General features: G+C 38.2%; 1 protein-coding gene across 4 annotated transcripts in view; it reads right to left on the reverse strand.

Annotated features, from left to right (window-relative positions):
• The window catches only part of LOC103131971 (protein NLRC3-like), a 15,916-nt gene extending 3,307 nt beyond the window's left edge, over positions 1-12,609 (reverse strand). Inside the window, exons 1-10 of one of the 4 annotated variants that reach the window (XM_016667056.1) lie at positions 12,208-12,609; positions 11,921-11,971; positions 11,009-11,143; positions 10,193-10,251; positions 8,693-8,843; positions 7,955-8,080; positions 4,564-4,663; positions 4,436-4,495; positions 2,674-2,708; positions 1,353-1,634 (exon numbers count right to left, since the gene is read on the reverse strand). In XM_016667056.1, coding sequence (XP_016522542.1) covers positions 1,353-1,634; positions 2,674-2,701 — 310 coding nt within the window. In that variant the 5' untranslated portion in view covers positions 2,702-2,708; positions 4,436-4,495; positions 4,564-4,663; ... (4 more) ...; positions 11,921-11,971; positions 12,208-12,609. The remainder of the gene's footprint in view (positions 1-1,352; positions 1,635-2,673; positions 2,709-4,435; positions 4,496-4,563; positions 4,664-7,954; positions 8,081-8,692; positions 8,844-10,192; positions 10,252-11,008; positions 11,144-11,920; positions 11,972-12,207) is intronic. The other 3 variants (XM_016667057.1, XM_016667058.1, XM_007543716.2) reach the window with 3 other exon arrangements.
• Positions 12,610-13,020: the final 411 nt, after the last annotated feature.

Genomic DNA, 13,020 nt, shown 5'->3' on the forward strand with positions numbered 1-13,020 from the left:
CACAGAAGGGGTCTCACTCCCAGAGGGAACAATAGCAGACATAGAGCACAGTTACAAGTACCTGGGAATTCCACAAGCAAATTGCAACCTCGATGAGGTCAAAAGGAAAGGAGCCACAGCCAAATACCTCCAACGAATAAGGCAAGTCCTGAGAAGCCAGCTCAATGGCAAGAACAAGATCTTTGCAATTTTGCAAAGATTTATAGTTTTTTAAGCTTATCGCATTGTTTATTTCCTGGTTCGGTAAAGGGCTCCTAAAAAGCCACGCCCACAGAAACATCTGTCTTCCCCAGCTGCCACCACCAGTTAATTTAGCCACCAGTTAATTTGTAACACCGTCTATGAGCCCCAACCAGGTGTGCTACGTTCGCAGACAAATTAACTTGATTCCATTAAGTAGAAACTATGAATAAACTCAGAAAGACAATTTTGGAAAATCAACTTTAGCTCAACTCAGTTCAATGCTTCTGATCTACATCATGGCGTTTCGAATGATTAAGTGTCGTAGTTGCAAAGGGTCAATACTAAGGTATCCCCTTTGACATGAATGCTGTTTTAACCTAAACAACGTATTATTATCTGGAAGCAATCTGGCTAATGACTGAAGGCTTTTTGTGTTGATGTCTAAGTGTCAAATAAATGCAAATCAGTCTGAAAAATAACAAGCATGTGTGTTGATAACTAAAGTGAATAAAACAAGTAGTCTTAATGATTTTGTTGGCTGATTTTATGCTCCATGTGTCAATACAAATTTTGATTCATCGGTTAGGATTTTCCATTCTTAACAATAACTATAGAGAAAAAAAGATCTGACATAGCACCCTCAGTAAAATGCTTAGCTCCCCATTAGCACCTGTAGAAAAAGAAATTCTGGAGCTGCCACTGCATATCAGCCTGATGTATAGATACATGTTCTCCTGCTCTGAGGAACATACTAAACATGTTAAACATGCTAAACATGCTAAATGCCACAAGGTGGCACCAAGAACCGGAGATCGGTTCTGGAAGAAGGGACTTTAACAGGAAATGTTTCATCTGCATGAACCAGTTTATTGTGAGGTTATGAATTTGTTCAGTTTTTATATGTCAAATGAACCTTAAGGCAGTTCTAGTTCAGAGTGAGGGGTCATGACCCCCACCAGGAAATCCAGATCCGTTCTGTGAAGGAGACTTGCAAAGAGGAACCAAAATTGGAATAACTACTGAGAATTCAATAAGTTTTCTAAAAGTCACATCATGAGGTGTTGGTCCTTCTGAGTGCAGTTTGAAGAAAACAGATTTATTTATCATCTAGAGTTTAATCCAAGACAGTAGAGGCTGTAAAAGCAACTTTACTTAACTGTGTGTCTCACCTTTAGCAGGAGACAAAGAGGACAAACCCAGCTGATTGGACAGAGTGGGATCTCTGTGGTGAAGATGTTTGATCATGATTTCACTGGCTCTCTGTCCTTTCATCCTCACGGCATCAATGGTCTCCCGGGCCTTGTTTGATTTGATTGGGTTCCCTTCAAGTATCGCCCGTTTCTCCGAAAGATTAAAGACACCATCTGTTTCCAGGTCATCGAGGAGCTGATTCAGGATTTCCTCAGACACTCTCTTCACAAACTCAGAGCGAACATCTAAAAGCTTTTTCTCTGCAGGGAGAAATCAGAGACAGAAACAGGATTCAATCAAACTGATATTTGAGAGAAAAATGTGACTGTAAATGTGACATTTATCTTTTCCTGTGTTTATCGCCACCAGGGGGCGTATTTCATTTGAGTTCTGAGTACAGTATGTCTGAAGGGGATGGTGTTATATAAGGCTCAGTGATTCTGTTGAGGTGTTGCTAATGATAAGAGGCTTTCTACTTTGCTTGGTTTGGATTTAAGTGGTTCTAAATAGAAAAGGCAAGACAATGGATATAGGACTGAAAATAAATGACTACGATTATAAGTCAAATTGAAGATCAGCATAACGAATCTTCATTGAGCGCACGTAAAACCAACTCCTACCAGGAACATCAGCAACCAGTAAGTAAATATAGGATTTTAGCCGCAATAGTCACTAAGATCAACTATTCATGTTGCTCCATCCAGAGATTCAGAGTCTGTTGATCAGCTCCTCAGGTCTAAACCTGCTGTTGTGTTTCTGCCTCATATCTGAGTGACAACCACTGATTCTGTCTACATGAGACCAAATGAGGCTTCTGGTTCATCACTTTTTTCCTCACTGCAGGAAAAACAATAAAAGAAACACCTAAATATGGAGCTGAACTATGTTAGAAAACAGGAAATTATGATATTATTGGTGAATATTGTGATTAATTTCATCATTTTCATCTTTCTTTGCCATCATCAACAAATTTTTAATCTCCATCTCTAAGCTTTAGCATCTCTGTCACCAAATGTTGGAATAAAAGACACAGCAAGTCTTTCCATCTGAGATAATTTAGTAATAAATGATGTGTTTACTGGATAAATTAATTATAGTAAATATTCCTGAAGTATCAGAGCTGCTGGCCTGTTCTTCACTTCGGTTCCTTTTAGTTTCCATCTGAGTTCAGTTTTTACCTTCAGGTTTCACAGAAACTCACAATGTTTCCACCAGAGCTTCATCACATGGCAGCAACACAGGCTGTGATTGGTCAGTTTGATCTTTTAAGATTCTTCATTTCTGCTTCTCATCACTTACCGAAATCCAGTTCCTGCTGCTGCGCCATCTTTTACCTGGAAAACATGAAGATTCATTATGTTTTAGACTTTATTTCATAATTTATTTTGGTCTTTTTGGAAGATGGAACTGAATCTAAAAATTACTGGATTAGAGATGGAAAATACTGTTAATCCACAGTACTCAGCCACGCCCTTAACTCCTCCCAAACTCCAGCGGACTGACTACTGACCAGCTCTCCGTCTCACGGGTCCGAAAAGCCTCTAATTCCTGGGTATTACCGCAAATAAGAATGTAGAGAACTTTTGTTTAAGCTTGGAGCGAGAAAGACTCGTCTAAGCTCTAACTACCTTCATCCAGACGTTATGACCCGCTTCAGTCCATGATTCAGACATCGGAGTAGCCTCGCCGGTGTCCGAGCTCATAAACCACATCTGTTCACGGCAGTTCTTTCCCTGTCATTAACGTGCACTTGTTACCGGTTTAGATAATTTTAGAGACTAGGAATAAGTCCCAGGGTCATTATTTATCTGAACTAAAGAACGTACGAAGCCACCATAATTTACTAAGGCCATTAACATTGATTTTACATTAATCAGAAGAATTAAATCTGGTTGACTCAATTAATTTAACTGTCCACAACGTCAAATTAGACTTTAGTATTTTATTAACAAGCTTTAGCAAGGGAAAAGACATACAGCTTATCAATAAAAATTAAGAAATTAATACTTTTAAGAATTTTTAGAAATTACTCCTACTTCTAACCCTACACTGTGTCTTAATCTAAATAGAGGCTTTGGGGGAGGCAGTATTACTCGAACCCAGATGCAGAGACGATCCTTGGCAGCAGAAAACTTTAACGTCCATGGATGGAGTCCTGTCTTTGTCTTGGCAGAATCCTTTTAGAATAGATCAAAAGTTGAACTGGTGAGAATCCTCAATGAACTCAGTTCTTAATCCACAAAAGATCTTTGTCTATTCCCCATGTCCACTGCAGCATCGTTGTAATCCTTTGGGTTGAGTGTGGGGCTGCAGTCGAATCAGAATCCCGGGTTGTGGGTAAATGGGTCTTGTTCCTTCCTTGTGCAGCGAGCAGTCGTCCCGGGGTATCACCACGCAGCCCTCCGTTGATTCTGCATCTCCGTGTGCTCGACTCGAATGCCGCGGAACAAAGAACCTCGATTCTGCGTTTGCATATATTTTTATACTGCATATTCTGCATGTCCGGTGCGTACTTTCCTTGACGTCAAGTGCCTTCATTTAGCCTCAACCTTTCTTCCACTCAACTTTTAACCTTCCTTTTTAAAGATCAACAACTCAAAACACCTGGTACAGATATAGTCTCAAAATCTCACTTCCTCTTTCCTCCGTGCTGACAGTTCTTTCACCACAGCCTATATTTGTGACACAGTATCAGACTCTTTTTACTCTTTACTCTTCAACCTCATACAGTAGTTAAAGAAATGATTATATGTATTTTACTCATCTTTAAAACATAATAAATTCATTTTGCATTTAAAAACAAAGATTACATGTTTTTCAATCAACATTAAGTCATAATACAAGATTACTAGTAGCTCCAGGCTTTTGTGACCTGTTTTCTGTGTGTTCTGGAAAGATCTCAACTAGTTCCAGCCAGGTTTCACGACAATACTAATTTAAATCTCTTGATAATCATCAACACAGCACCAAAAAAACATTTCTTTCATTCTTAAAACTAAAAGATGTTTTTATGAAACTTGACTTGATCCTTGCAGAAAATCTGAAATAAACACCAACTTACCAAATGTTTATATGTTCCGTTAAGGATCGTCAGTCATTTTAGGATCAGATTTCCTTCAGCCTGAAATGAAAACATCTTTAAATCCTGTTTGTTGCCGTAGGACAGTATTGTGTTGCTGCTACCACTACCATCAGCTGCTTAAAGCTCCTCCAGAAATGCGTCTGGGCTCCTGCTCAGGTATTTGGTTTTCAGGTGACCAGTTGTCCTCACTGTCTCTGCCGTCTTCCTCTGAGTGATGATGAGCAGCAGCAGAAATAAAGACACAAAAGGGGGGATGAATCTGGACTGACAGAGTTTCATCATGTTGAAACAAACCAAGTCCTGATTGTTTTCACTGAAGCTGCTGTCTGGGACCAAACTGGAGAACTCAGCAGATTTTAAAAGGGGCCAAAAACTCTACAACCCTAAAGGTAACCCAATCAAAACAGCAGAATGTAGATATTTTTTTAATTGTCAGAACCAAGAACCTTAAAATGTTGATGTTTCTCCACATGTTGACATGACCACTTGATATGTTAATATTACCAAATACAGATTTTATTAATTTATTTAATGGCATTTATTGTTGATAGGAAATAGCCTGCCTGTGATTTTGCTCTCCTGAACCTCTTTCATTCCTGAACATAATGATCTTTAAATTTTGGGCTCTTTTAACCTGGAGGTTTTAAGTTTTCTGTCAAATCTTCCAACAGAAAATTAAAGTGAAGAAAATATGTTTTTGCTTGCTGTACAAATTTGTTTTGTTATGAATGACTGTAGTTCGTCAAGAACTCTTGATATCTCTAAAGAAAATAACAACCAAATAGCTTTTCATTCCATTCCCACAAAAAAAATCTTTCTGCGTTTTGTGACTGAGATTTTGAGACAATAAACTTTTATTCAATTGCAACATCATTAATGTTTTTAAAAAGATTTTCAGAAGTGGATCTTGTAGAAGAAATCTTTTCCATCTTCAAGTTTCAATATAATAAATGTTATATTTATTAATAAGACCATCCCCTGTGGTCTTCCAACGGGGGATGAAGAGTCCAGTTGTTATATTAACAATTTAATCCTCTGGTTACATTTTTATTTAAAAATGACACTTTCTAAAATTTACCTCCATTTTCAAAAAATTTTCTAAGTGTACCTTTATTTTATTTAAGCAAATGCTTAAATATTGCAACAACAAAAAGTAGCCCAATCTTTGTACCAATAACAGCTTAATTAAGGATTTAAAATTCCTCTTGCATTTGTAAAATTTTCTGTTTCATTTTCCTCAGTTTCTGGTAATTCTTTTTTTTTATTTATTTATTTCTTCTGCTCAATCATATTTTTTGTTACTCATGCATTTCTTGTCATACTATTTTCTTTTAATTTTTAATTAAGACAAAAATCATGCACCACCTTTTAACATGCAGTGATAAATTGTAGGTAATACTTTTCAACATGGGCAGAAATCCTGGGGTATTGGGGGGTCCGGACCCCCAATCTTGGAAAAGTCTAGAATTGTTCGTCCCAAAAAAAGTCATGAAAGAAACCTTTATATTTAAACAATATCAATATGAAAAGGCAAAAGAAACAAAGAACAAAATAAATTCACCATTGTTCTAAGAAAAAATATAAGGATACGTTTTTAAAGCCGCTGGAGTGAGGAGCTAGCTGTTAGCTGTGGCTCTGCAGCACAAACACAAAAACCTACAATAAGAAAATACTTAAAGCAAAAGATATGTAGACATAGTATTTACTTTCACTGCTCAATCGGAAGAAACACCTTAACAATAAAAATCAGACTGCAGTTTGTTATTTTATTACTTTGGCTGAATCATGGTAGCAAAAATCTCAACAATATTTAGCTCTTTAATTTTTATGTTAAGAGGTGTTTGAAACGGGAGGCAGAAGCTGAGCGTTAGCACTAGCCGACAGCTCTGTAAGTGAGTCGAGAGCAGAGGGGTGATATTACAGAGCAGCTAACAATAAAAAAAGAAAGTATGTATTTCTTTCCATCTTCAATATAGAGCCTTCAAAACCACAAAATAAAATCTGAATTTGTTTTGACTAAACTCTGGTGCTCTGCGCTTTACGGCAACTTAACAAGTTAAAATTTAAATAACACATAACTTGTATGCTATGTGTTTTATTAAATGAAGTTAATCATGAAAACGTTTTATTTAGATCCTTAAAATTTTGTAAAGGTGTAGCAGAAAATAGACACCAAGCCAAATTCAAACCAAACATTTGAAATTTAGTTTGACTTTAATGGATCTCAACGGTTTATTAACTGAGAAAAACGTGTTTGATGTGCATTACCACTTACTAGTTCTGTTTGGTCCTGCAGCTTGAACACATCAAACACTTTTTAAACCACATTCTACGTTACATTTCTCTGTAACTTTGCCCCCAAATTGCATTTAAGAAATTTCCCTGTTTTTGGTCCCCCCCCAAAAAAAATGAGATGGGATTTCCTCTATTACACTTCCGCACAGTCGGCATCAATGCAGACTCAGCTTAAGGGTGGAAATAGGTTGGACGAAGCCCAGATGTGAAGAATCTGGACTCTATGCCAGGGGTTCCCAAAGTGGTTTCTGGAGGGCCTGCATATTTTAGTTCTCTCCCTGGTTCTTCTTAGGCCTCCATGGAGCCATCATCTTATGCAGGTGTGCTAAACCAGGGAGAGAACTAAAACAAGCAGGAGGCCGGCCTTCCAGGACCCACTTTGGGCACCACTGATCTACACACTCAAACCTTCAACATCATGCAGGGCAGAACAAGGGAGGAAAAGAGAGGATTGGACAGACCCAAGTCTGTACAGTCAGACACATTTAGTCTCTGTGACCATTTCTACTAATTTCTGTTTCTCACCAGGAGCAGCAGGTTCACAGGACAAAGAGGATTCATTCTCTTTGTTCCTCTCATTGTGTGGTTTTAGTCAAGAAATGGGTGATAGTAATGTTCCAGGTACTTTGACCTGAACAGGATGTTTTCCTGCCTCATTTGGACCAAAAAGTCAGAAGTGAGTCTAACTTTAGATAGATAAGGAAATAACTATCTTATATCTCAATATCTTATTTCTTAATTTAAGATTTGAAATTTGTCTTGCATTTGTGACATTTTGTTTTACTTTCCTCACAGTTTGTAATGATTCTTTTTTTATTTCTTCTCTTTGCTGCTCAGTTTATCATATCAACTTTTTTATTACTAATGCTTGCCTTGTCATGCTATTATCTTTGACTTTTCTATAAAGACTGGAAAAACAACAAAACATTGCCCTAAATCCATCTTTTAACTCAAAACGTCACATGCAGCAATGAATTGTGGGTGATACACTTGGCCAAAGTCCGTCTGAATGCGGGCTTCGTGTAATAGGACCCAAAATGGGCGGGTCGAAGGGTGGATGTGGAGAATGTGGGACGCACTACGTACTCAAACTCTTCAAATGAAGGCACATTTGAAGGACGCAAGGCAGAACGAAGTGGGAGTGCGAGTATCAGGACAGGGCCTTAGTTTCTGGGACCATTTCTACTCAGTTCTTTTTCTCACCTGGAGCAGAAGGTTTAGGGGACAGAGAGACTTCCTCCTCTGTCTTCCTCACAACATCTTTGATGGAGCAGACATTGTCCTCTGTGATTCCAACTGAAGGTTTTGCTTCATCGCTTTCTTTCCTCACTGCAGGGAAGAAAAATAAAAGAAACATCTTCTTAATGTAGAGCTGTATTATAGTGGAAAAACATGAAAATATGGTGAAAATTTTCAGACTGATTTACACTTTTTCTTTACCATCATCAAAAAAAATCTTCATTTTTTTTGTGTTACATTTTAAGATGTGTTACCAAATTCGTTGGAATGAAAGGCAGAGAAAGTCCTTCATTTGGCCAGATATTAAATTTACCAGCAGAGTTTGAAAGTATGACACGTAAAAATTAAAATCATTGGAAAGTCTGGTTAAATATGGCAGCCATCATGAGTAAAACAACACAATGTTTTTTTAACAAAGCACAGCAGAACTGGTTTGTTTCAATGGGGCCCAAACCAAACTGATGATGAGAGCATAAATCTTCTGATTTATGTCGTCTGGTCTAAAGATCCTGAACCAGTAAAATGGCTTCATGTCTGATGAACCTCTGGGTTTCTTCACATTGAACCAGTCATCCTAATTCTGATATCCAGGTTTTACTCTAGAAGTTGAGGTCTGGATCAGTTTTGGACTAATACGTGTTACAGGTGGTTCAGAAGGACCTGATAGTTTAATCTGACATGAACTTCTTCCATCTGACTGACCTTCAGCTGCAGCTTCAGGACTCAGATCTTTGAGTTTCTCCACCAGGTCTTTCCTGTTGATCTTCTTCAAAATATTCACCATGACCTCCGCAGCTCCATTCAGCCTGTACTTCTGCACCATCAGGTCAACGACCTCTGACCTCTCTGCTTCCTGCAATACATTGTTTTTGATGGGATTCTTGTCATTCCAGATCTTCTTAATCTTCTTCTTCAGATGCTTTTTGAATTTGCTGAACTCCTCGTCTGATAGATCATTCAGGAGTTGAACAAGGTTCTGTTTGTCACACAGCTCAAGCTGCAGGTGGAACCAGAGGACAAGTCAGAAGATTTCTTGGTTTCTCTACTAATGAGGGGCCCCATGTATAAAAAAGAGCACAGCTTTCATACCGAACTTCTGCAGTAGTGACCGAACACCATGGCTTGATAAATCTGGATTTGCAGTCACTTTGGTTCAGCTGCATGTCCATTCAAGCTGCTTCATGCAAAATGAAGCATCTGAAAACCCCACCATGTTTCTGAGTAACCATGGTAACGGCACTGCTTGTTTCCTACCAACACTACTAATCAACAACATCCTGACTGAAAATCCTGATCTGTCAGTCAGTTCCTCTTGAAATGAAATGAAGTGAGAACTAAAACTGAACGACCTGTTGTTCAGACCTTCTGTACGACAGAAGGTCTGAACAGCTCATCATCATCATCACGTCCCAGTCAGTCAGTTTGACCTCTGAACCCTCCAGCAGACTCAAAGCTCCCATCGCTCCACCTTTATTGAGCCACTTATGGATGTGTGATTGTCTCCAGCTCAAGAAACCTGACCTGGTAGAAGTTAATCTGCTGATCCAGACCCGGTCTCTTTTCTCCAGTGAAAATCAAAGTGCCTCTTATGTAATGTACATGCATTTAATGCTCATTGGTACAAAGACAGATGAGCATTTACTTTTACAAGAGGAAAAAAAATGAAGAAATTTACTCTTTAGATCTGATTGAGGTTTTCCCATCATTTATATGGTACTGAGATTAAATCCAGCTCTGTTTCTTTAAGTTTAAACAATAAATGATTAAAATCAGAAAAACAAACTTTGATAATGTGTTCAATAACACTTGGAGACAGATTTCAATGAGTTTTGGCACTTTGTAATTTAATGTTGACATTTTTGCAGAACCCAGTTGTGAGATAAACGTGCTGCAGGTTTTTATTCTACATATTGTTTCCACTAAAACCCAACATGTGGTGTTTAGTTTCCAGGAGGCCAGAGTGAATCTTCCTCACCGTCTCTGTTTTCCTCTGATGAGCAGCAGCAGGTATAAAAACTCAAGAGGAACAATGGAGCTACATCCTGCTGAAACAAACCAGGTTCTGATTGGTTTTGCTGAAGCTGTTGTCAGGGACCAAAGTGAAGATCTGCTGGTTTTATGGATTCTGATTTGCTTTAGAACCGGTCCTATAAGACGGTGTAGCTGCAGTGGACATGAGGGACAAAGTTGTCCCTGACCTACACGGGTTACACTGCTTCCCGTCCTACATTGAGTTCTGCAGCTCAAAGATGATGAAGGTCCTAAAATATAAAATAAAACTTAATCAGTTTTCAGTGTAATTCAGTGAGTTTTGGTGCTTTGTAGTTTGTTAATGTAATAATTAAGATAATAACTGAATAATTAATTTAAACTTATATCAATTATTTGCCTGTTTTCATCCATCATCTGTTATTTAGTCATTTACTGGAAGATTATAATTATTTTGCTTAGAGAATTTTTATTTTAATTATTGTGAGAAAAATAGAGATTAAGACAAATTGATCTTCTGTCTTGGGGCCCTAAAGTTCTTACAGCGCCTCCTGGAGGTGATCCACCAGGTTCTGATGTTATTATAGTGTTGTTCCTCCAGGGGGCGCTGTTGTAACCCCTACCCTAACCCTATGGCTTGATCAGCTTTCAACAAGTGAACTACCAGCAGCCTGGACTGACATGAAGACTGATGAATAATTTGGTTGAAAATATGAAAACTGTTCATCAGTTTCCTTCCACTGTACAATTATGCAACAGCTTATAGAATACTAATAATAGAATATATAATAATTTGTTCTGGTCTCACATAAATACCAGGTTGATCACTGGAGCTGATAAAATATGTTTAAAGGGTGACAATACTTTTGTATAGTTTGAATTTAAAATTCTGACTTTAAGCCTAGTTTCTGTCTTGAAAGTTTAGATAAACTATCCAATCATGTCACTTATTACAGCAAATATTAAATTTTAATTTGGTCAGTGAGACGTACGTTCATATTTCTGAGGAATCCAGAGTTCAGTTATTACCTCATGAAGTTTTTCTTACTGTGGTTTAACCTGATGACCAGAACCAGGTTCATTACCAGCAGTTGAGACGACCCAAGTCGACCTCACATTTAGACAACCTCAGACACAACATGGAGTTTATTTGCTGTCATTTATCTGACAGGAACCAGGCAGAACCAGCAGAATTAATCAGAAAATGTGAAAACATGCATCATACCAGACTTTAGCTTTAGGATCTAACTTCGACTTGCAGTCCGTCTGACACAACCACTTATGGATTATACATAAAGATAAGAACTAAGCAGCACTTTGAGAGACAAAGAGTTTCTTCCTGCTGTGAGGAGCAACAAGAGGAAAACCTGGAAAAAGACGAAACCCAGTGAGGAGGAAGAGAGGAAATCTGTGGACTGGTTAAAGCCGGTTCTGATCCACAGACAAGAAAAATATCGGAGTGATGTCATCATCATCATCAGCTTTATTAAAGACAGAAATGGGTCCAAAAAAAGATGTGATTCACTTCCTGCTGATTTCAATAAGCAGATCAAAACTAGTTTTTAATGTTTTTGTTCTGGTTTTTAGGTTAAAACCCCAGAGAGTGTTGCTGCAGCAAGAACAATGATGCACTGTAAAAAAGTTACATTAAGTTATCAGTTTATTTAGGTTAAATCTGGGAAGTTCATTCTTGCTCCACACCAACAGATCAGCTTTAGATGCTGCTGTCATGATGGATCACAGCTGATCATTCATCAGGTTAACTGTGCAGAAACTGAGCTGTGGGTTTATAGTTTGTTCAATATTTCTATCATTACTTCATCCATCCATCCATTTTCTTACACCCTTATCCCATTGGGGTCGCGAGGGGGTCACCATGGGCTGGTCGCCAGGGCAACAAAGAGACAGACAGGACAAACAACCATGTACACACACACTCACACTTACGGACAACACATTATTTCCATCCTGTGGCTCAAAATGGAGGCTGATCTGAAGGAGAACAAAGTTAGATTCAGTTGTGATGCAGCAGATGATGCAGCAGAAAACCTGGTTGGGACCTGGAGATCTGGTTGAACTCCACATTCCACAACTTCCAGTCAGATTTCTACTGCTTTATTTTGCAGATCATAGCAGGTAAAGCACACAGTAGGAAATCCAGCAAAACAGAAAAAAATTAAAAAGTTGTAAAAACCTTTGAATCCTTGAATCATGTTCAATTATCTTACCTAAAATTGTGGCTGAGAGAACTTTTTAAATGCAAGCAGACGGAGAAAGAGAGGCCCACACCACATAGAAATCCCTTTCCTGGGTTCATCCATTTAGTCTTTGTGTAAATTACTTGGCAAAAATCAGATTTTCCCCAGTGGACAGACGTTGCCCCAAAAACCAAATAAAAAAATTTCAACTTGTTCTTGACAAAACCTGATAAAGTTCTGGGCTCCAACAAAAAGAAAACCTCAATGTGAAGCAGCAGCCTGGAGAGTAAATCCAGATTCTGAACCCTCACCCTTTGGCTGGTGGGTCGGCCTCATCAGTTCTTCTCTCCAAACCCTGTAGGTCGCCACCATCTCTTCTCCCCATGAGAACACAAAGACTGTCCCTGAGGCACAACCCCAATTATCATCAAGAGCTTCTGCTTTACGCGGTTTTGGGCAATAAGGTCTCCCCTCTTTACTGGAAGATTCCTCTTTTTGCCGTTGAAACTGTTGTGACAGATTCTCCCTGCAGCCGTCTGAACTCTGTGTCCACAACAACTTCCTCTTTCCTCACAACACTTCTGTTCCTTATCTAACTGATTAATACGTTTTATACATTTACAACCAAAACATAATTTAAATAACAGAGAATTACTTTGTACATCACATTTCTTCCCAACTATTAATATCATTGTTAAATATTAATTCATTAAATTTGAAGCATTCAATTCACTAGTTATCAAAAATCATCTGACTGTTTACAATTATAACTTATCAATTATTAATTATCAATGCAGCTTAGATCAACTTTCCATCATTATAACTTTTCCATGTTTACAACTT

The sequence above is a fragment of the Poecilia formosa genome, unplaced genomic scaffold, assembly GCF_000485575.1.
Source record: "Poecilia formosa unplaced genomic scaffold, Poecilia_formosa-5.1.2 Scaffold886, whole genome shotgun sequence".
Taxonomy (NCBI): Eukaryota; Metazoa; Chordata; class Actinopteri; order Cyprinodontiformes; family Poeciliidae; genus Poecilia; species Poecilia formosa.